At 34.1% G+C, this 23,954-nt stretch overlaps 1 protein-coding gene across 2 annotated transcripts in view; it reads right to left on the reverse strand.

Annotated features, from left to right (window-relative positions):
• The window catches only part of LOC145255640 (uncharacterized), an 89,753-nt gene extending 66,213 nt beyond the window's left edge, over positions 1-23,540 (reverse strand). Inside the window, exons 1-2 of one of the 2 annotated variants that reach the window (XM_080114171.1) lie at positions 23,208-23,526; positions 14,940-14,958 (exon numbers count right to left, since the gene is read on the reverse strand). In XM_080114171.1, coding sequence (XP_079970297.1) covers positions 14,940-14,958; positions 23,208-23,255 — 67 coding nt within the window. In that variant the 5' untranslated portion in view covers positions 23,256-23,526. Of the gene's footprint in view, positions 1-14,939; positions 14,959-23,207 lie in introns of both variants that reach the window. The other variant, XM_080114172.1, reaches the window with a different exon arrangement.
• Positions 23,541-23,954: the final 414 nt, after the last annotated feature.

Consider the following 23,954-nt stretch of genomic DNA (forward strand, 5'->3'; position numbering starts at 1 on the left):
AGTTTTCCTTGGCCCGTCAACCTTCCTGCGAATTAGGGCATCCATGCTTTTGCAACAGTTTATCCAGAAGTATAAATGTATCACATAAGCTTTTTAGGATAAGTTCCATGTTAGGAAAGTGTAGTGCTTCCAGCAAATCCTCAATTTGTTGGGGTTTAGTCAAATTTCATATTGCATGTAGGTCCATTTATAATATAAATCTCACTTGTCTGTTTAAATGTATGTATGTATGTATGTTTTGCAAAATCTTTCGACAGAGGCAACAGATTTTCACAAGATCGGGATCATTTTGAAGCCGACCCTTCGGACGACAAATATCAGAAAATTGGCTGAAAACATTAATTCCTTCACCTTCAACTGGGCACTTTTCTACGGGGGGAGGGGTGTAGCAAAAAATCGTTTTTTCATGACAATTTAGCAAAACATGCATGCGCAAAAAAACGTTCTTCCTTGAATTAGTTTAAATATTTCGCTCACGTGGTCATAGACCAGTCGGTATAGTAGCAGTATCATTGTCTTGATTACACATTCGAGCCGAGATATAAAATTTTTTTTTTTTTCGATTTTTAAAGTTTTAATATTGAAACAGGGTTATTTATGCCATTTTTTGTTCGTTTTTTTATTTTTTTTATTTTTACGTCATGTTCGCTGTTTTTTTTTGCTTTTACATTTTTTCTAAAGAAATTTTAACATCGTTTGCTTATTCTTTATTTTGCATCACGTTCGCCGTTTTTTTTTGTTTTTTTTCGATTATAAAAAATTATATTTAAACAGGGTTACTACGTTCACTTATTCTTTATTTTCCATTTTGCGAGTACCCCCGCCAGTCTAATCATAGATCTGTCATTGCACTACAACTCATCAAGAGGGGGACTGTGATTTAATGATATATATGCATTAATTCGCAGACGAAAAAAAATATATGCGTCAAAAAGGACAAACTGGGGAGAGCAGTGAGTCGAATGTTTAACAGCAAAGAGAACACACTAAAATTACAAGTTGGTATGAATTGTGGCACGAGTGAAAAGGAGTACTGCCAAGTTTTCTTTTTTTTTTTTTCATTTCATTTTTTTTTTTTTTTACACTCATGTTCATTCCAAACAAGGCATATCACCATTTGGATGGAAGGGGCTACTAATTGGGACCATGCCTAAAAAAGATTAAGATGTTGGTTTACATTACATTTAAACTTCTGCAGATCAGTACAGTTAGGGAAGCAAGTAGCAGGAAGGGAATTCCAAAGTCTGTCTGTTTGAGGGAAGAAACTATTAAAGTAGAAAGGTTTCTGGCATTTAGGGACCTCAACAGTGAAAGGATGTGATTTTGTTGCTAAGCAGGTTTGTCGGGGATATGTACGTTGAGGGGCCACAAGTGCAAGGAGTTCATCAGAGCACATTCCATTAAAATACTTGTAAAACAGGCACAGGGATGAAACATTGCAGAGATGGGACACGGCTTGGAAGTTAGTTGACAAATCTTGATTACAATAACATTGCTACAATAAAAATCTTCATTATTTAATTCTTAAAAACCTGCTGAGAATTTTCTGCATTCAGAGACTCAGTGCTATAAAGAATTATTTAAAAAATGGCTAAAAACAATTTTTCATTTAAATAGTGAAAATACATAAATCACCTTGACAAACAGACAAAGGCGTTTGAGTCGCTATGGTTCCAGACGAGCATTGTTTAAAGATAGCGGTTTCAATCCTACCCAAAGTGGGCCAGAGGATTAGTTGGCCAAAACATGGTGAGACAACAACTATGGAAGGCAGTAATTACTGAGGATACAGACTTATCATTCCTATCCAGCAACGGTTAACCACCTGAAGAAGGCCAGAGGAATAGTTGGCTGAAACATGGTAAAACAACAACTAAGAAGATGAGGATAACAGACTGCAAATGAATAAATAAACAGATTGTTAGATTATCGAAGCTAAGCTGATGCATTTTTGTGTCTGGGCTGCCCCTCTCCTTAGAGTACTTGATGCGATCCAATTTTGTTGTCTCAACTTTTCTCTCTGAAATTCTTTTTTCTGTAACACTGAGAATCCGCTTATGCAAAACAGAAATCATCCCAAACCTAAAAACATAAGCAAAATAATGTGCTTTCATTATAATCTGGTAACAAGATGCGTGGTAATTACTTTGCCTGCAGGTTTCATAGAGTTGCGTTCTTCTAGGTGGGCTGCTATAGCTAAAATAGCCTCATTCACCCCGTAATATATATCATCTTCTTCAAGTGTCCGATCTGGTCTTGTGCAGACATCGATGATCATGGTTCTCCATTCTTTCCTGTCCTCGGTCTTTCTCCTGAGCTCATTGTTGGTGCCCTTTTCATTCGCTGCAAATTTGTTTAAACTGTCGTAAATTTTGTGCATTGTCTTCCTCTGATCTTGTTCCCCGCATATTTTGTCACTCCATAACAGTTTCTTTAGTCCATCAGTTCTGATTATATGGCCAAAGAATTTGAGATGTCTATCTCTGATGGTATTGAGAAGGGATCTCTTGTATCCTGCCACATCCATTACTTCTGAATTTTTTTTTTTTTTTGTCCACGAGACTTTCATGATTCTTCGAATGAACCACATGTTCACTGCTTCTAGTCGTTGTTCTGCGTCCTTGGTTAGGGTCCAGCATTCACATCCGTATAGAGGAATAAACCATTAGGTTCTCATTAGATGCATCTTTGTCTTGAGGCTTATCTTACTGTTGATAAAAATGCATTTCATGCTGTTAAAAGTTGTCTTAGATTGTCCAATTCCCTTCTTGATTTCTGTCACACTTGCCATCCAGGGTGATAGTACAGCCAAAGTATTTAAAAGTATTTACTCGTCTGATTCTGCCTCTGTTGCAGGCTATCCTTCATTGTAGTTGTTATAGCAGTTAAAGGGGGGAATAACTATAAATAAAGACCATAAGAGTTATCACCCCTTATAGATCTTTGAGAGTTCTAGAGAGGTGATCAAGGACAAGATGGCGGCATCCACAGATACCAAATAATGTTTTGTAAATAATTTAAGGTTCATGCCGTAAATAAATTGTGTTTAATGAGCTTGTCTGCTTGTTATTAGAATATCCAATGATCCTGACAGCACAATTTCTCCGAACACAATGGTATACATCTATATACTATTAAAAAGTGTTAGTGGATTTTGTCTATTCGTACATTAAAAAACAAAAAAACATTGGTTGACAAAAATAGAATAGCCAATTTACACATCATGAAGGAAGTTCATGTTCAAATCACATTTAAGTTGCCATTTTTATTTTTTTAACTGGATACATATTTTTAAAGAAATTAGCATAATATAAAAATAAAAACATTACATAATGATATTTTGAACAAAGTAACCTTTCGTATTATTTGGATTTATCGGACTATTGTTCTCATCTTGAGTGTGGTTTTCACAATGTTTCGGTCCATGTAACCTCCGACCTTCAGGTGTATCTTGTTGAACTCAGGAATTTGGATGGAATTTCAAACGGAAACCTTTATTTACTTCACAGGGGTAGCATGCTCTTGTTCTGTCAGCTATAACTGGATAGAGGTCCTAAGTAATTCGAAATTGTATTTTTCAGTTACCCACACGGAGGATTGAACCTTCAACCTTCAGGAGGTCACTTTTTGAAATTGATTTTTCCAAGTACTCTAACGACCACACCACAGGTCCACAAATTACTTAGGGCCTCTATCCAGTCATGACTGACGGAACAAGAGCACACTACCTCCGTGAAGTAAATAAAGAGTTCTGCTCAAAATTCTGTTCAAATTCCCGCGTTCGACGGAAACATTCCTGAGTTCGACCGGATACACCTGAAAAAGTTCGGAAGTTACATTAACCAAAATGTTGTGAAATCAAGATGAGAACAGTAGTCTGATGAATCCAAATAATACGAATAACCAATCCTCATTTCAAAAATTCAGAAACATCCAAGTAACCTTTTTTTGAAAAAAAAAATAGGCGTAAAGGGCATCGTTATTAGTTCAAAGCAAATTATTTTTTGCTTAAAGACAATTTCAAATGTTTTTTTTTAACCAAGAAAAGCAGTACATAAATATGTCATGCTATGGTCATCTCTTCAACCCCCCCCCTCCGCCCCAACTTCCCTGGAGGAAGATTAGAAATGATTCACCAATCCACATAAAAGTGGTCAGAATGGTTGGTTGGCTGGGAGTGGTCAAGAGAGAGAGTCATTTTTCACTGATCTCTTACTGATCACCCTTAGACAAAAGACTTTCAATTTTACATCAATAAATTTAGGAGTCAGAGTTAGTTTATGGACAGCTTTTAGTTTAGGCCAGTTGACGACAGGCAGAGTTTTAACAGATGAGGAGATTAACTGATCAACCAACCGACAAAGATCCTACAATAGACAGCTTTGGACAGACAACGTTTGGGGATCCATTATCACACATATTCAGAGTACAACTGATTTATTTGCAATGCATAGTTTTTGTTTTTATGCTTGTGAACTCACACCGTCTGCAATCACCAAGATAACACGTCCAGAATAAATCGAGAAGAAAACCACGGCAAACAAGTAAGGAGGTCAACGATTGTAGAGACAAACGTATGGTTTTGCATTTGTACTTACTATTTAATCCAAATATGTTACTACAATATTCATATACAATCATAGAATTTATGTCAATCATTTCATACTAAAATTTAATATTTAATTTAATAATTTCATATTTCATGTATAAATTTCATATTTATATTTCATATATAAATTTAATATTTAAGTTTATATTTCCTGTATAAATTATCATTTTTGATAACCTCAGGAAAAGAAAAACAACCATTGTTGACTTTTTTTTGAGTGAAGAATTTATTTTTGAATTTATTTCAGGTGGTGGTGTAAGTCTGACATGCTATTTGCTTTCTCGTTTCCCCCTCACCATTTAAAATGGTTTCATCTAGGACTAGAAAAAGGCACATGCGCTACTCACCAACTTAGTTGTGAACATACATATGTGGAGAAACAGCATGGGGGGGGGCATCGGTTGTGAAGAGGACACGATTCTACAAATATACATTTATCATAGTTACTATCTCATGAAAATATTAAGTTGCAATTGTTTTTTTATCACAAGATTTAAAATATTTTCATTCGTACTAGTTATAAAGCGGTAGAAGCTGGGTAAAGATAGAAATCACCATACAAATACTTCTCACGGAGCAGATATAAACTAGTATCTATAAAATTATTCCAGAGTTTAGCTACAACCACTAGCAACAACTTCCACTACTCTCTATCTGTGCCTAAATTTAAACAGATTCCATGAACTAAGCTTCTTTTCTAGAACCGCATGCCTGTGGAACTGTTTCGCTGATCTGCTTTCCAGCCGACTACAATATGGGTGCGTTCAAGTCCAATGTAAACAAGTTCTTACTGAGCTGGCCTCTTAAATAATCAAATCATACCAAATTCCCACTACTAACGTTTACTACGCTGTTGTCCTGATGACTAACGTACACCCATTAATCCTTATCCTCGAGTGGCCTCCAAGTCTTAAGTGGTTACCTTGTAAAAAACAAAAAAATAGATAAAATTTATCTAAGAAGCTTATTAATTAGCAATATGGAGCCATTCAGTGATATAAAACTCTTGAAGAGCATTACAGTAACAAAGTCTGATTTGTGACCTTGACTGCTAAGGACATGCCCAACATGTTTAGGATTTTCCAATCGCTACAAATGTACCAAGTTCTAGCACCTCTCTCACTATCTGTAAAGATGTAGAAGCGAGGTAAAGATGGAAATCAACATACCCAGGTACTGCATGAGCATTGCTCAATTACCAACTGAATCAAAGCAGCATTAAACCGAGGTAGGTTGAACCAGCTTCCTCCAAAGTCGCACGTATACCCTCATGTTTTGCAATTCTTGCAGGGAAGTGTTGATGTCCTCTTACATACAGCGCCTGGTATTCCCAAATGGTTACCCATCTGGTGCTGACCAGGCTCAATGTTGGCTTAACTTTAGTGATCTAACGACAACCGGTGTGTCTATGAGATTATGTCATACATACGCTGCTCAATCAGCAGGTATAAAACTAGTATTTTTTAATAAAATCAGGTATAAAAAAATAAAAAAATCCAATTTATAAAACTCACTATGTCTGTCTGTCTCCATATTTTCAAACTCTATCTCTTCCGAAACTAAAAGTCACAGAGTGGCGCCAAGAGGTCTCAAATGATTGGATTTTTTATGTACCGTTCTTTTACGGGCATTTAGCCAGTTAAAACAGTTAAGGGGGTCAAAAAGGAGTCAAAACTGAAAAAAATCGTTATACACTTTGTACATTCATCTTAATTTATTTTTAATCAGTGCATATGTGTATCACATTGGTACAGTGGTAACGTCACCAGCTTTGAATGCTACAGTTTTGCTATCGGTTCTAGCTGATGGCACCCAAATACTTTTTTTTTTTTTGACTTTTGAAATCACGACTATAATAATATATACGAAATCTGGACAAATTAAAATATCATATTTAAGCGTATTTTATGACTGGGCAAAGTCTCCACCCCACCCTCCCACTAGAATAAAAAAAAATGCTATTAGTCTCATTCTTCTATCCAGTAAAGTATTTAAACCTAAGGACTTCAATGTATTTTTACGATTAAAACATTATAATACCTTTTCTGATGTGCTGAAATACTTTAGTGTGCAAAAAAAAAAAAAAAAAAAAAAAAAAAAAAAAAAAAAAATTATCGTGACCCACATTCATTTGAGGTTATCTACCCGACAGATAATCGTAAAAATTAATTAAAACATTTTGTATCAAAGTATACAAATTATCTTTGCGATTAATGCTCATCAAATGCGTCGATTACACCTCCGTGTTCAGACATAACTTAAGCGACCCTGTTAGATTGTTCTAAAAATTTCTCAAAAAAACAGGTAAAATAGAAAATATCTACTTTATCATGGCCACTATATCTAAAATCGGAAATTGCAAAACGGCGTTGATCCAAAAACAATCTCCCATTATTTTAGGCCACTTTTTTTTTCTTTTCTTTTTTTTTTTTTTTTTAATTACATTTTCACCCCAAACAAGGCAAATTGCCACTTTGGTGTAGGGGGCTACTATCAGGGGCAACAACTACTGGGGTACTATGTAGGGATTTGGGCAGCAACATGTCGGTTCACGTTACACTTGAACTTCTGCACGTCAGTACTGTTGGGGAAGCAGGGACCTGGAATGGAATTCCAGAGTCTAGCGGTTCTGGGGAAGAAACTATTGGAGTAAAAAGATCTTTTACATCTAGGGATCTCTACAGTGTGGGGGTGGGATTTAACAGCCTGTCGGGTTTGTCGAGGGTGCTCATGTCGTGGGGGCACAAGTGATTGCAGTTCGTCAGAGCATTTACCACTAAAATACTTGTAGAAAAGGCAGAGGGATGCAACATTTCGTCGATGGGACAGAGGCTGAAGCTTAGATGCCAGTTCAGGGCCTATCAGGTTTACGACTCTCTTTTGAACCTTGTCAAGGAGCGAGAGACTAGTAGCAGATGCACCAGCCCAGATGTGACAGCAATGCTCCATACATGGGCGAATGGTGGCCTTATAGAGGTACAGTATACTTTCGGGTGTTAGTAGTTTTCTAGCACGGTAGAGAGAGCCCACCTTTCTTGCAGCGGCCCTGGCAATGCCTTCAATGTAATTGTTCCAACTTATGTTTCCTGTGAACGTTAGGCCAAGGAGTTTGAAAGATGTACTCTCAGATAAAGAGTCGTTGGCCATTGCTATAGGTGGTAGAGAGGGTTTCTTGTAATTATTGAATGAAACTAGTTAAGTCTTGGCAGCATTGAACGCAACCAACCACTTTTGTCCCCATTCCACCACAGATTGGAGGTCTTCCTATAGTGTTTCTGCCATTTCTTTAGAAATGTGTTCATTCGTCTTCCTGTCGTGCCTGCCATAGAGTGTAGTGTCATCAGCATATATACCCATCTCAGAGGCAATTTTGTCGGGGAGGTCATTTATGAATATCAGGAACAATAGAGGTCCAAGAATAGAACCCTGGGGCACCCCCGCATTTATATCATATTGTTTAGATGTACGACCGTCGAGGACAACCTGGATTTTTCTCTTATCTAAGAAGGATTTAATTATGTTAAGTATTCTACCAGTGATACCGTATGATCTAATTTTCCTGAGGAGACCCTCATGCCATACCCTGTCAAAAGCCTTAGATATATCTAGAGCTACTGCTCTGCCCTCCCCCGCTTTGTCCAGTGAATGGTATATACGTTCAGAGATCACAGTTAGGATGTCTGCTGTGGAACGGGCTTGTCTAAATCCATATTGTTTGTCAGTCAGAAGTTTAGCATCTGTAAGGTGATGGACTAGAGCATGGTTAAGTAAGGTCTCAAATATTTTGGCAAAAAGTGGGAGGAGGCTAATGGGGCGATAATTTGATGGGTCAGTCCTTTCGCCAGAATTCTTGAATACTGGTACAACAGAAGCAGTTTTCCAACAGCCCGGAAAGCAAGCTTCATTAAGGCATTTTTTGTAGAGTTTGGAGAGAACTGGAGCTACTTTGGCTGAGCACTTTTTTAATAGCACAGCTGGGATAAGATCGGGTCTACATGCTTTTGAAGTGTCGAGGTTTTTTATGATAGCATGCACCTGAGCAGGGGTGGTTTTCAGATCGTCTAGCGAGGTGTCTGTCCGCATAGGAAAGTCAGGTAGGGGGTAGTTGGAAGGGTCCAGTGTGGAGTTTGAGGCAAACCGACTGGCAAGCATGTTAGCCTTGTCGGTTGCTGAGGAGACAACCTCGTGATTGTTGGTTAGTGGGGGAATTGTTGATTGCCCATTATTTACTACACTGTTGTAGATTTTCCAGAAGTCTCGAGTTCCTAGTTTTTGTGCTTCGATGCGCTTTTTAGTGGTTTCCGTAAATTCTCTCTTAGCTGTCACTATTTCTTTCTTAACGTTATTTCTAGCTTCTATATACTTCAGTCTGTTTGAACTGGACTTATGTCGGTTAAACCTACGGTATGCATGCTGCTTTTGAGCAATGGCAGTTGCGCAAGTCGACGTAAACCATTGGGGAGAGTGGGGTTTACTATAAAATTTCCGCATGGGAAAATGCGCTTCGATTGCAGTTTTGAACCAGTCAGTGGTCTCATTTGCACACTGTTCAGCAGGGAGAGAAAAAATATTTCTCCATGGGACATCTCTGATTAGTTCCCTGATGGCTGCCCAGTCAGCCTTTTTATAATATCTTGTTGTTTTGAGCACTGGCTCTTCAGTTTTGGCTCTAGAGTTTAGGGCAATTTCAACCATTATCACTGCATGATCAGCGTTCCCGAGTGGGCTGTGGGCTTTCGTTATGCAGTCATCGGGAACTGTGGTCAAAAACAGATCTAGAAGTGATGCGTGTTGTTCTTCCTGGTCAGGGAAACGGGTTGGAAACGTAAAAATTTGTGATAGGGAGTGAGATATAGTGAAGCTATGAGTTGTGCTGCCCGCTGCATCTGTGTAAGTAGAGAATCCAAGCCAGTTTTTGTGGTGGACATTAAAGTCACCAAATACATGTATTTGTGCGCTAGTGTCGAGGGACAGTGCCGTGTCTATGCTGTCAGAGACTTTGTTTATTATGGTGCAGTCCTGAGTCGAGGGAGAGCGGTAGAGAAAATGATAGTAGCTAATATTGTGTTGCATGTTTAGTCTAAAGAACATAAAGGCTTGATCATCTGTTTCTAGGTTTGTTTCTCTAGTCAGGGGGAGGGTATTACGAATGTAAACTCCAAGTCCGTGCATGTGTCTGTCAGAGTCCTTACGGCAGAGTGGGAGATATCCAGGCATGTTAAAGTGGTTAGAGGGGATGGAGGAGTGTAGGTTAGTCTCACTTAGTGCTAAGATATCCGGTATATTTGTTACGAGAAATGCTTCAACATCAGCTAAATTAGTTCTAAGCCCACGGATATTTGTGAATGCAAGCCTCAAGGGAGGAGGCAAGTTGAATTTGCTTGTCCCTAAGCCTGGTTTAAGCTTATTTTTTTATTGTACTGTTGTCATATTTTTTTTTTTAAGTTTCGGTTTAGGTAAGGGGGAGCTAAACAAGAGGTTATGCAGAGCTTCAGACATGCATCACAAGTAGACCATCAGCTGACCTTTCTCCAATTAGGATTGTGGCCTCAGGAAAGCCCACCGGGGATGAGTGCAGGGTCCCTTTCCATGCACGTCCTGGCACTACAAACAACCCGATATTATTCAACTGTTGACGGAGCAGCCGCTCTAAGCGCTACCAAAGAGTTAGGGCGCCTGCACTACCAGTCGGGAACAGCAGCCAGGAACTGTCAATCCGGTACCCTCAACCCATTAGAAGAAGGTCAACCCAATCTAATTGCTCAGGCATATCTCATACTCAAGCACTCCCAAATGTTCGGTTTAAGGGGTGGGCGTGCTGGGAATGGAGAAAAATGGCGTTCGTTGCCCTAGCCAGGAAACAAGATCTACCACTGGGTGTTTCTGTCGAATCACTGAGATAGTGTCTCTGCGCTTGACTAATAGGCAAAGAAGGAGTATGGAAGCCGGGCGATAGACAGAGCCTATCTACTCTTTAAGCAATTTAGGTTTGCAAACCGGTGGATTTGTTTGAGTCACCAGCTCTAGGGAGGTTGTCATCCAAGACTGAAGAGGCCTCCCTCCCCTTTGGTTTAGTTTCAGAGTTTTCCTTCTCCTAGACGGATGATCTGGGAAGACCTACTGAGTCCGTCAGCACTGAGAGGGTTTTCTCCGCGCCTAGGTTCTAATCCAGGTATTTCTGCGACCCCGCGTGGTTAGTTAGTGTTACTGGGTTAGTTTGTGGGGGTTATATCTCTGCTGATTAGTTACACTCCTCAAAGTTATTTAGCGACATTGCTATTTAATTGTTAATGGATAAAGGGGGTGAGTGGAGTTCATGCAGTGTAAGCATCTATGATTGTAAGAAGGCTTGTTAGGGAGGAGATAATGTGGTTTTAGTCTTACCCTTTTTATTTATTTTATTTATGTTAGCTTAGGTCTAGGATAATGTTACAGTATGAGTAGATATTAAGAATTGAGCTACAAGTTGTGCACAAACTATTTTAGATGATAGGAGGGTTAAGATGTAAGTGCAATATAGTATGGATAAGACAGCAAGTTTTAAGTTAGCAATTTTGTAAGGGAGGTGACAGTGGTTAAATGGTTAATGACACAGATTGACAATCTGGGTGTTACAAGTTTGGATTCAGTTTGTTCCACAAAAAAAAATCACTTTCACTTCAGATGTTGGCAACCATTCATGTGATCCTTTCCCTAAGTAATCGATATCTTTCTAGAAAGAATTCCGACTAGAAAAATATCGGGAAAACCAATGCCACCAAAAGAATCACCCGATTCATACGATATAATGATGATATGAGCATTTGGATGAAATTTTTATAATTGGATACCTTATTACTATGATGTTTAATGTGTTAGACTATATATAAAAGAAAAAAAAGATACATTTGTAATATTGTCACAGTGCACTTATGTCGTGGGGCATATTTCATTAGGACGACCATTTTTCATTTGTAAACAATCTCATATATACCACCTAGCGGCAAACAACCAGCATTATTGCCGGATGCTAAAGATATCAGGTTGTTGCATAAGTTCCTGCCGTTTCATGAAAAATTTTTGTTCTAAAACGTGTTAAATATTATATATTATTAGAAAGCACATAATCACATTTTCGATACATTCTCCTTTTCACATTTAATCGAGGTCAAAAAGCGAACGAAGTAGCCAAGGATATTTGTGCCATATATGGAGAAAACGCTATAGTTGAGAGAACTGTTTGAGATTGGTTTATCAGATTCAAACACGGTTTGACCTCAATAATGCTTTTGGTTTCAGAAGATTAATCAAGATAGACGAAAACCAACTCAGGTTTCTTTTGAAGGAAAGAGCCATCATCATGTAGAGAATTGGGTGAAAAGATGAAGTGTGATTTTGCGACAATTTCGCGCCACCTTCAGTCGATAGGATTCACAAAAAAAATTAGAACTTGGGTTCCACATGAACTTACTTTTGCTGTTAAAATTCTTTGATTTAAAAAAAAAACAAAAAAAAAACGGTGGGAACTTATGCAAAAAACTAATAGAAACAACCTTTTTCTCGTTTCGAACCTAAAAGAAAATATAAATTCAACCCGTTTTCCATAAATCAAACAGTGTTTCTGAACGTTTTTTGTTTTTTTTTTCATCTCTAGATCTGTTCCTCTTAATTTGTCCAGGGGAGATAACTTGAATATAATTCAAGAGGAATATCTCCCGAATATACTGAGCTAATAGAGATACAGGTTTTATAGTTTCAAAATTTTGTTGGCTGAATTTTGCAGATTTCCTTTTGCTTTTAAATTTTTATTTTGCAAATATTAAAAAAAAAAAAAAAATTCTGAATTTGCATATTAAATTGTATTTTTGTGGATTATTTTGCAAATAATGTTTCTAATTTTTGCAATTTTTATCATTTTTATTTTACAAATATTAATTAATAAACAAAACCAAACAGTGTTTATTAAAATTTATTATTATTGCCACCCGAACTTAGGGTTACTTATAGATAAAGTTAAGAGAAAGTATGTTCTGTTTTGTAAGAACCAAATAATAAAAACAAACACTTTTTATTAAAAAGAAATCCACAAAAAAAAAAAAAAAAAAAAAAAAAAAAAATCAGACAACAAATTAACATGGATTAATAATTTTCCCTATCACTGCTTGGAAAATCTGGCAAACCTAATCAATTAAACTTGGCAGTCAATGTAATCTAAATCTAAAGCTCATTCAATTTTTCATTAATAAGAAAACTCAAAGATTTAAGATTAAAGTTTATTTTGTAGGAAAATTGAACCCATACTAATGTCATATTGACCATTTTTTTAGTATTTACATTGAAATATTTTGTTTGTTTTTTTTACACATCACAAAAAAAAAAAAAAAAAATATCCAATAAAGAATATTCCGAGAAAATTGACTTTAATTTGCTGATGCCATTTCAAAGTCGAAGACTAAAAAATATTTTTGGATTATAACATTTTATTGAAAATAAAACAATTCCAAAAAAGAAGCATTTGAAAGTAAAGACTAGTTTTTTTGTGTAGAATTTAAAAATTAAACCGGAATTATGTAAATATTAATTAAAAGAAACATTTCCTCGTAATACACCAGCAAAACTTTCACTAAACTCAAAGTAGAAATCAAAATGAAATAAATTTATTTAACACTAGCTTGAGTGCCCGGTGTTGCCCGGGTGTTTGGAGGTGTGTGTTGAGCAAAAAAAAAGTGGTAGCAGGCAGGCTCGAATACGTACTGCAAAGGAGGAAAAGAACAACGTTTTTGCCATTGTGTCCATCGCCAAATTGGAAGCGGCAAAGGTTTAAATTAAGGCTAATCAAACGAAAAGAGATGATTTTTGAAAATATCGGCAAAAAAAGCGACCCCTCCTTGTAGAAAAGTGCCCAATAGAGGGTGAATTAATATTTTTAGCCAATTTTTCGATATTTGTCGTCTGAAGGATCGAGCTTCAAAGTGATACATATCTCGTGAAAATCCGTCGCCTCTGTCGAAAGTTTGAGAGAGACATACAAACATACATACATTTAAACAGACAGGTGAGATTTATATCATAGATTATAACTCAATAATTAACAACACTCTAAATAAACTAGGAATTCTAACAATACAAATTAAATCACAAACACTAAAAACAAAACATTTGTCTAAAACACATCTAAAGCAGGAATTATGCAATAATTACAATAAAATAAATATTGGTAAAACTTAAACAAAAAATCTAAATAAACATAAAAGAGATGTCAAAAAGATCATTTCCTAAATGCAATATTTTCTCATATATTACAGCATGACCATTCCTTTAAGTTTAAACATGCTAAACTTGTTAAATTCCTTCTAAATAAATATTACCAAAGACTTCTTGAATCAGCACTCGTGACAAAATGTGATATAATTAAACAATGAAATGCTATTATGTCTGAAAAGCCTGAATAACTTGGCGGAAAGAAAGAGGGAAAAAAGCACTTATTTTAAAATTTCAAGTTGGGATCAGTTTTGTATATAAATTTAAGATAAAATAATACTCCATTTCCAGACAATTCTAACATTTTTAGACAGTTTAAATATTTTTATCGCTCACCCCAAGTTTGATTAGCAATTTCATAAAATAAATAAATAGTAATAATTTTAAAGAATTTTGCAGGAATTTAAACTGTCTGATAGAAAGTCATTTAAACTTGAGTTAAAATTCTTAGCAAATATTTATTTAAAAGATTGAAAGTTTTGAAAACGTTTTTACATTGAATAATTTCATAGAAATAAAAATTAAACCAAAATGTATACATTGACAATTAATTATAGTTTTAAATTGATTAGAATTAATAATTTCATGATCAAACAATGCTGTAATCATTGAATTTGCAAAAATAAAAATGTAAAAATACTCTCGGGTAACGCCATGTACTAAATAAGGAAATGATCGTTTTTAAGTAGAATATGAAAACAAGAAAAAAAAAAAAAAAAGACAAAAATAGGGAAGAGAAAAAAGAAAAAGAGAAAAGGGTGGTTAAAACAGGGGAAAGAAAAACAGAAAACGGTAAAAAGAAAAAGGGAAACAATAAACAAAAAACAAGGAAAAAATAACGAAAAAAGAGAAAAAAAATGTAAAAAAAAGAGGAAAAAAGGAAAAAGAGAAAGGAAAAACAAGGCAAAAAATAAGGAAGAAAATAAGGAAAAAACAAGAGAAAAAAACAAGAAAAAGGAAAAAGAAAAAGGAAAAAAAGAAAAAGGAAAAAGAAAACAGACACGCACATACTAGCAGTTGCAAAAATTTAAATTTTTCAAAGTAAAAACTGTAATTTGTTAAGTAATAAATTTACGTAACAATTACTTACTTGTTTCAATTGTGACTTTCTGAAGAAAAAATATAAATCAAACATGATTTTTAATAAATTTATTTAGGAAGAACTATTTTTTAAAATACAAAATAAGGATTATTTTTCAGATTTTTAAGATGAGAATTAATAATTTCTATTATTTGGTTATCTTTACGATTCTGGTTTTCATTTCACTTCCAGTTGCCAATTCTTTTCCTAAATAATACCATTATTATTTAGAAAAAAAAAAGAAAGCCCTTCTTAAGATGAGTAGGGATAGAGGCTTCCCTGGTAAAAAAAACAAAAAAACAGACAGCTCAAAGTCTGCAGCACTAGACTTTATTTTTTGCATAAAATAATTTTTTTTTTCACAACTTTGTTTTTAGCATTATAAAAAATACATTCATGCAAAATTTATTGATTTCTTTTTTTTTTTTTAAGAAAACTAGAATAACTTTATTTGACACAGTTTGCATCCATTCTTTAAATTCACCACTTCCTTTACTTATTCTGTACTTTCACCTAACGATTTGACAAAAGAAAAATACTAGATAAAACTAAAAACAAAGGTGACACACGCTTGAGAATTTTACTGTTTAATCCTCTTAACCATTAAGCTGTGCAGGGTCACAAGGTTTAAGAGAGCCTAGATTTCAGAGAAATGATAGAATGTGTTTTTATTGTGATATTGTAGAAAAAAATATCATTTCTCAACGAAGTAAAGTGGACATTTTGTGCCATGGGATCTGGCTTGATATGCTTAGAGATTTCAGCTGTAAACCACATGCCTCATGTCAGTGAGCAGACCTTCCATAAGGTTTGATAAATAGATTTCTTTAGAACAAAGAAAAAGAGAGAGAAACAGAAACAGAGACCCAAGAGAGAAAAAGGAAAAAGAGAATTAAAGAGAGATATGGATTAAGAAAAAAGATAATAGAAGAGAAAGAATAATCTCCAAATGATAGAGGCATAGATGCTAATTTTCAAATGACGGAGGAGGAAATGCTCACCTCAAAGAGATGGTGATTGGAATTAGAGTTCGATAAAAACTATTGTGTCTGGCAGATAAAAGGAATTGCAACTTCTATGATTTACTTTCTAAGTGTTTTCCGAGGAACATACATTTGTCTCTGATGAGTTTTTTGGTATGTTTCCGCTATTCAACAAAATATGTTTAAGACGTATTACACAAAAATATGAATAAAATAAGGAGTTTGAATTAAAAACATCTCGTTTGGAATGATAACTAACGATATATATATATATATATGCATGTATGTATGTATGTATGTATGTATGTATGTATGTACGCTTTTCCTCGATGTCCACAAAAGGCTTCTTTCAGAGAAGCGCTCGCTCGGTTCACAACTTCTTAAAACTTTTTATATCATCTATAAATTGTAATATCTCACACTTAACCACGGAGCTCGCCTGTCTATTTAATTTTATTGACTTTCAAATGTTAATTCGACATTTCCCGCATCGGCACGCATTACATTCGGTTTTCGGTATAAAAAAAAGCGAAACTTGACTCTAATCACAGGCTGAAAGCCAGTTGTCTCAAGAGAGCTAAGTAACGTTTGTTCAATGTCGACTTCGTCATATCAGACTGTAGCTTTCATTTCGCTCCTCCTAATAAACAGGGAGCGGGTTTTTAAAAACAAACAAACCGATTTATTCACCTCATTCAAAACTGTCCTGCACAAAATGCTAACTGCTGAATACCTATCGCCGTCACGTCAATCAAAAACATGCACCTGTTTTTTTTTTTAACACTTTACTATTTTCCAACTGCGCGTCGTGAAGGCTTCGTTTTTTTTTTCACGGGCACCTGTTTTTTTTTTCACATTTTCGGGGTTTTTTCACACACCCCGAAAAACACCCGGGCAACGCCGGGTACCCCTCGCTAGTATATATATAAATGACAAAATTTATATTAAAAATTTCGAGATGTTGATCATCTTACCATTTATTTCCTTAAGTATGTTGGCATGCACAATTCTAAACAGCACTTGTTTCATAATGCAAAATCATTCATGTAATTATGTCAATTATTGAATTTGTTTCGCCCTTAACTCATAAGAAAATGTACTTATTAATTTTAAAAGAAAATAAAGGCATACGAGTGTGATTAGAAAATCCGAAAATTGGGAGAGAAATCACAATTATTTTTTTTCATTTTGTTACAACATCTTGAAATTTGGGATATAGACTTTTTGTCATTTATTTGTTATATGCTCTGTAGTTACATTGAGCTTCCTAAATTAAAGGATAAAAGGCGAAATATAATTGAATAAACATATTTCCCCATAAATCTATTACAAACAGGTCACAACTAAGTATCTGAAGCTAAACAAATTGTTGGGTAATTTTCCAACTGGATTTCATAATCGTTAATAGTAATTATCATCCTTTGGTGTTCACAACATTTAGACCAATGTAACCTCTGACCTTCTTCAGGGGGTCTCTCTTCGAATATCAGGAATCTAATAAATGAACATAAGAATCTTTATGTCGAACACTTTATGTAATCCAAGAGGATAGATTGTTCTTGTTCTGTCAGCTTTGAACACATGACATGAAGGTAATAGCTAGTTGCTTGACAATCAGTTCAGTTTCTTCTTTCTGGCTAGGAGCAAAGTGTAATATCTGTTCTGATACTACACTTCATCTTATATTGTCCTTGGTCAGTGAAGGAGAAAATCTCATTTAAATTTTGCAGAGACAAGTAGTTTTCACGATACAAAAACTTGCATTATGCACTGTAATTCACTGGTCACCATGTTTGTGCGCGCGGGTGATAAACAAATCTACTTCTGAGACTGCCATTGGGCCCCCACAATTTTTTTTTTTTATAGTAGATGCAGATGGGTATGCTGACAACGAATATCAGTTAAATTTAGGGCAAATACCCCTCCTTCATGGAGTGTTTATTCTGAAAGCCGTTCTTAACATGGGGTGGTTGGGATGTACTCCAAAAGCCGTTCTTAACATGGGGAGGTTACTCAAGAAAATGAAAAAGTCACAATTGTTGTTTTACACGCATGCACATTACTAATTTCTCGGCTGTAAAAAAAAAAAGTGGATTTGTTTCCGCTAGGTGGCAGTGTTAGTTGCAAAGAAGTAAATTTGTTTATCACACGTGCGTATAAACATGGCGGCCAGTGAATTACAGTGCCTAATACGGGTCTTTATATCACGAAAACTACTTGTCTCTGCAAAATTTAAATGAGATTTTCTTATCCAGCATAGTCGAAAACCTATAAAAGTCATCAGTTTTTTTTAAAAGAAAATTATGGGGGTGAACCTAATCTAAAAAAAAAAAAAAAAAAAAAAAAAAATACTGCAAAACTCAATTTTTGCTAATTGTCTTTGAAAATTATTTTCATTAATAATGAATTTTCTACCATATCGTTTTTCATAATTTTTGGATATGTTCATTATTGTGACATGACAATTAAGTAAATTTTAATTGAAATTCAATATTTTGATTTTCTAATTTCGCTCTAATAATGAAGAAGTGCCAATATTTTAATATTTAACAATTATTGCCCGTATTTTTGCAAATTTTTTAATGAATAACTGCGTTCAAAATTCCATGACAGTTTCTGAGGTCGACATTAGAACCTGAAGAAGTCCGGTGAGAGGAATGGCCGAAACGTTTGTAATATTAATCAGACAGAGATGAGGAAACCCATTGTTAATAATAAACGGTTAAGTCCAAAAATTCAGTCTTTTTGAAATAATATATTTATGTTTTTCACAAGTTTTATAACAGAATTTTGCCATAAATAATGTATGAAAGTTTTAGCACTTGCTGAGTTTACTCTAAACATTAAAAAAATGAAAATATTGAAAAAAATAAATAAATAAATAAGATTATATTGTACTTACTTGTTATGGGATAAAGTTTTAATACAAAAAAAAAGTAGAAAAATCATTAAATTTGATCAAGTAATTTAAAAAAAAAATTTTTTTTAAATTTTAACAGAGGAAAATTAAATTAATAAAATCGATCTTATTGTGGCCATCTTTCTTGTTTTGCAGACAAGGATGTTGGTTGGTTGTTTTTGTTTTACGGCATATCAACTCTTTTCATGTTATTTAATGCTCCAGTGATTTTAAAAAGTTTTTTAATAGAACATTTTTTTGTTTTTTTTCAAGTCGGTTTCTATTTAACTCATAGTTGGGACCCTAACAGGTACTACCACTCAGGGTCAGAGTGGACCTGAGAGCAATAGCAATTAAAGGGTGGCTCCCCACTCCCCAAAGCCCGCAAGCTGGGGCCTCACCATCGGATATAGTTTAAGGTCATATCCAGGACCCAGACGAGGAGGGGGTGTCCTTAAACAAAAAAGTGAGTAACAAACAACAAAATGAAAAAGGGATTTTAAACGGACATAGAAACTCTGTAAAATAAGTGGAAAAAAACTAAAATATTTATCTAGGTATTTTTTCTGCATTTGTTTCAAAATAATCTCGCCAAATTTTGACAAACTCTTAGCGATAATTGGAGTTATCTCCCCTGGCGCTACCCTCCTCGTTTGCAAAATATGCAAAATGGACGCAACAAGATCTATCTCATTAAAGTTTTTTTACAGAGGAAAAAACTACTTGATCTAATTAAGTAATTTTTTTAATATATGAAAACTTTATTCCATAACGAGTAAGTACAATATGACTTTCTTTTTTTTTTTTTTTTTTTTCAATATTTTCATGTTTTTAATGTCTTGATTAAACTAAACAAGTACCAAAGTTTTTTATGAACACTTGTGTTATTAAAAAAAAAAAATTTTAAACATTTGTCTAAAAAAATTTCTTAAAATCAATAAATGGAATTTTGTCATAAATAATGTAAGTTTTTTTGATTAACATTTCTTGTGAATATATTTTAAATACTAAAAAATTATTTATATACATGTGAACATCAAAAGTTTATATTTTTTATTGTTTCATGATAAAACGAAAAGTGATTATGGTTTCGTATTTCGTTTCATGCTCAGTAACTTCTGTTCCACATTTAAGTAAACTGAGTCCACTTCCGGCATCTTCACTTTGAGTACTGAATTTTTTAACTTAACCCAATAAACTTTTCCTTTTTTTGTTGTACTTGTGCATTTTACTAACCGTGTTGTAATAATAAAATTATTATTTAGAAGGCCACTTTTATTGGTGAGTGGGCAGTGGATCGATTATCTCTACTTTTTTCAGAATTTTATTTTTTTAATCTTCAAGTGATGCCAAGAGGAAGGGTGGGGTTCGGCCCTTTTTTTTTGCCTTCATTAAGTAGAAGGCCTACGTTTCTCAACCTGGTAGTATCATTCTTTTCCAGCAGTCACCTATGCTTGCTTCTCTCAGGAGCGGGAGGGGAACTTTTGCCCGTTTTCCTCAGTTTGAATTTCACTAATCTCTGGGAAGGTCGTGCTGATGGTAACTCCATCAAGAAAAATGTTTTCGACGTTAAATATTATGTTCTGTATTTTTCTCTATTAGGGAAAAAGGTTTTCAATTTCATTCCCAGTTAATTTAAACGCAACAAGGCCTTATCACCTGGGAAACTATTAGTCTCAAAGGCTAACAAAAGAACCGTTTGGTTTTTGAGATAGTTTTCTTTAAGTAACAGAAATCAAATTTGCCGGCCTGTGAGACAAGAAGATATCTGTGCACATGTTGTCCATGAAAGAAACTAAAGAAAGAGACCGTTTGGAAGATTAGTCTATTAAGATTCCCTTTTCATCAGGATATTTTCATTTTAAAAGAAAGAGAAAGCATAAACATGAGAACCAGAAGGTTCTAGAAGATTGTGAGAGTGTCTCTCAAGAAAAGAACTGAGAAAAAAAAACATTTTTAAAGACCCCTTTGCGCATGCTTCTTTTCTTTTAGACTTTACAAATCAAGTAAGATTATTTTTGTATGATTATTTTAAAAAGGGACACCGTATATTTCCCGTTTTATTTGTCGCTCTCGTTTGGGTGATAAACTTAACTTTGTCAATAGAATTAATTCCAGAATTACTTTCTAAATTAGAGACCCCTTTTTTGTAAGTTCTATTTTTTATTTTTATAATGGGTACCTGAGATTAATTGCTAACCCCTGCTTTGGGAAATGAAAGCAATTCAACATCTTTTTTTATGTGACTGAATTAATATACTTTTTAGGTCTGGTTTTTCATTTACTCCTTTTTTATATTTTGTCTCCCTTTGTTTGTCGTTTTGTCTTTATTCACAAGACTTTGCTTGAATTCTCCAGCATTTTGTATTTTTTTCTCATTTTTTAAAAATATTTGTTACACAAAAAAAAAAAAAAAACACATGTTTTGGTAAGGACAATTACAAAATACGTCACTTTCACCTAACAAGTTAATAAACAAAAGATACCGTAAAATTTAAATTTAACTTGACAATTCCATCGATGATATTCAGAATTGCACCTATGGCGGCAATTAAAAATAAAGAAAAAAAAAAAAAAAAGAAAAAAAACTGATGCACGAACTCGTTACAAAACGAAAATATATTCAAAAAATTAAGTATATCGATCAAGTATTTTTTTTTTTTTTTTTTTTTTGGTAAAGGTGCAGTATCTTTCCACCCTAAAAAAACTCCTTTTAAATTATCACTATTAAAGGTTTTCGAGGATGCTGATAAAAATAACGTTTAATATTCACGGAAATGAATAGCTTCGAAGATATGAAGAAATTATAGTTTCAAAAAGTGGGGGATCACTTTTTCTATATTCATTTAAGATAAATTGAGCACCCACATTATGGCCACCTTGGGGAGATGTCTGTTTATCGTGGCCTAGTAGACAAACAAAACCTATCTTTAAAAAAAAAAAAAAAAAAACTTATTTTTGATGGGTTTTCGGGTGTGCTAAAAACGAATATCGCATTTAAATTTTCCGCAAATAAGTTGTTTTCTGGATATTAAGCAATGCAATTCTTTGTTATAAGTAGTGGCCATTGTTGTACACGCAAGCGCGCATATTTTTGCCGGTTTTTTTTAGGGTAAAAAGATACTGCTCCTTTACCTTTTATTATTCAAGAAAACCAAATTTGACGATTAAGCGAGTTGTGTTTGCGTCAGCCACGATGAAATCCAATGAAGTAAATAAACAACTCAAATCGAAGTGTCGAGGTAAAAAAAAAAAAAAAATCAGTGGTATTTGTTAAGATAATCAACAGATCAACTTTTAAGCAAAAACAATATTACGTACTCAATTGTCATGTCGAAAATACTAAGATATCCAAAAATTACGAAAATTCATCGAGTATGTCGGTGTAATCTAAATTTTGCGTTTAGAGTTACTTATGCGTCCTGTGTCAACTCTTCACTGTCTACTTTATAAAATAAGAAAAATGCAATTTTACCCAATTTTCCGTAAAAATTACATATAACTTTCTATTCGATTAATTTTTGTAATTTTTAGATATATTACTATTTTCGACATGGCAATTGATTACGTAATATTGTTTTTTGCTTAAAACGACATATTTGTTTAAAAAAAAATCGATCTGTCGACTATCTTAACAAGCACCAAACCAGCCGAATGTTAAATGCGGTTTAGTAGTAAAATCGTTAAAAATCGTAAATTTTGATTTTCCAAGTTTTAAAAAAAAAAATCATACTTGATCGGTTTACGTAATTTTTGGGGTAAATTGCCCCACTGCCCAAGCGTATTATAAACACCCCAACCTCTCCATATTAAGAACAGCTTTCGGAATACCCCCCACCCAACATCGGAAGCCGTTCTTAACATGGCTATGTTGAGGGGGGGTATTCTGAAAGCCGTTCTTAACATGGGGCGGTTGTGGTTGGGAATGTTTACACTATACTGGAGCAGGTCGTAAAAAAGCTTTTTTTTTTTTTTTTTTTTTAATAAGTGTCGTTCTGAATAAGCACTCTATTAAAAAAAATAAAAAAGCAGTCTGTAAACTGAGCATGCACACTTAAAAAATATCAATTAAATATTTTTTCTATATATTTATTATTATTGATTTAGCGTGACGAATCTTCTCGAAGTGTTCAATGTGTTTGTTTTGTTTTGTGCTTAATTGGAACACTGGAACACTAACAGTGACATTATTTGAAAATCACGAAGTCATTCAAAAATTTATTCATTTGAAAAATCGTGATAAGATGAATTAAGAATTAATAAACTGATAATATTAACAACTTTATAAGATTGTATGAAGTCTTGAGCAAAGCCTGTTAAAATAAAAAGGCATAAAAACAACTATTGTTATTGTTACAATTTTATTAATTAAAAAAAAAAAAAAAAATCACTCACCTGAAGATTAAAGTCGCCGACTTTCTGGTCAGATTTCACGTAACTCATGTGCTAATCTAAATGGCCTGTCTCTTGAGAACAGAACCACCTCCAATTTTAATTTTAGGGATAATAATATTTTTTTTTTAAAGAAACAAAGACGTAAGAATGAGACATTGATTGTTTATGATAAGCATTCACATTTTTTTTTTTTTTTTTTTTTTCTGTTATGGTTGTGTTTTAAGTAATAACAAAATATAGACACTTGTAAATTTTGTTGGCTTGTGTTGCGGAGACAAAAAAGTCGATGTTAATTTCCACAGCTGATCATAGCCAAAACGAGTTACCTCCCTTGGCACAAAGATAGTTTTAATAACCAAACAATGGTATGCTTTGCGTTGTTGTTGTTCTTGTTATTATTATTATTATTATTTAAAAAATTATTTTTATAAATACATCCTATTTTTTTAATAAAAAAAAGTGGTACTTATGCACTTATGTGAAACCGTGCTATAAACCGAAATAATAACGTTATTATTTAGAAAGCCATTCTTAACATGGGGAGGGTGCTTGACTGCTTGCTTGCTTTGTAATTATTTTGTACTTTCACCTGACAATTTGATAAAAACCAAAGATATCGTGACAATTGAATTTAACTCGAAAATACTACTTAAAAAATAATAGCACGGTAACAACATAAGCACATAAAGCACCCAAAAAGTTGAAGAGCTACGAAGACAGGAGTGGAACAATTAAAACGAGTGACCT

The sequence above is a fragment of the Euprymna scolopes genome, chromosome 31, assembly GCF_053919585.1.
Source record: "Euprymna scolopes isolate OS-2025 chromosome 31, ASM5391958v1, whole genome shotgun sequence".
In the NCBI taxonomy this organism is placed as follows: domain Eukaryota; kingdom Metazoa; phylum Mollusca; class Cephalopoda; order Sepiida; family Sepiolidae; genus Euprymna; species Euprymna scolopes.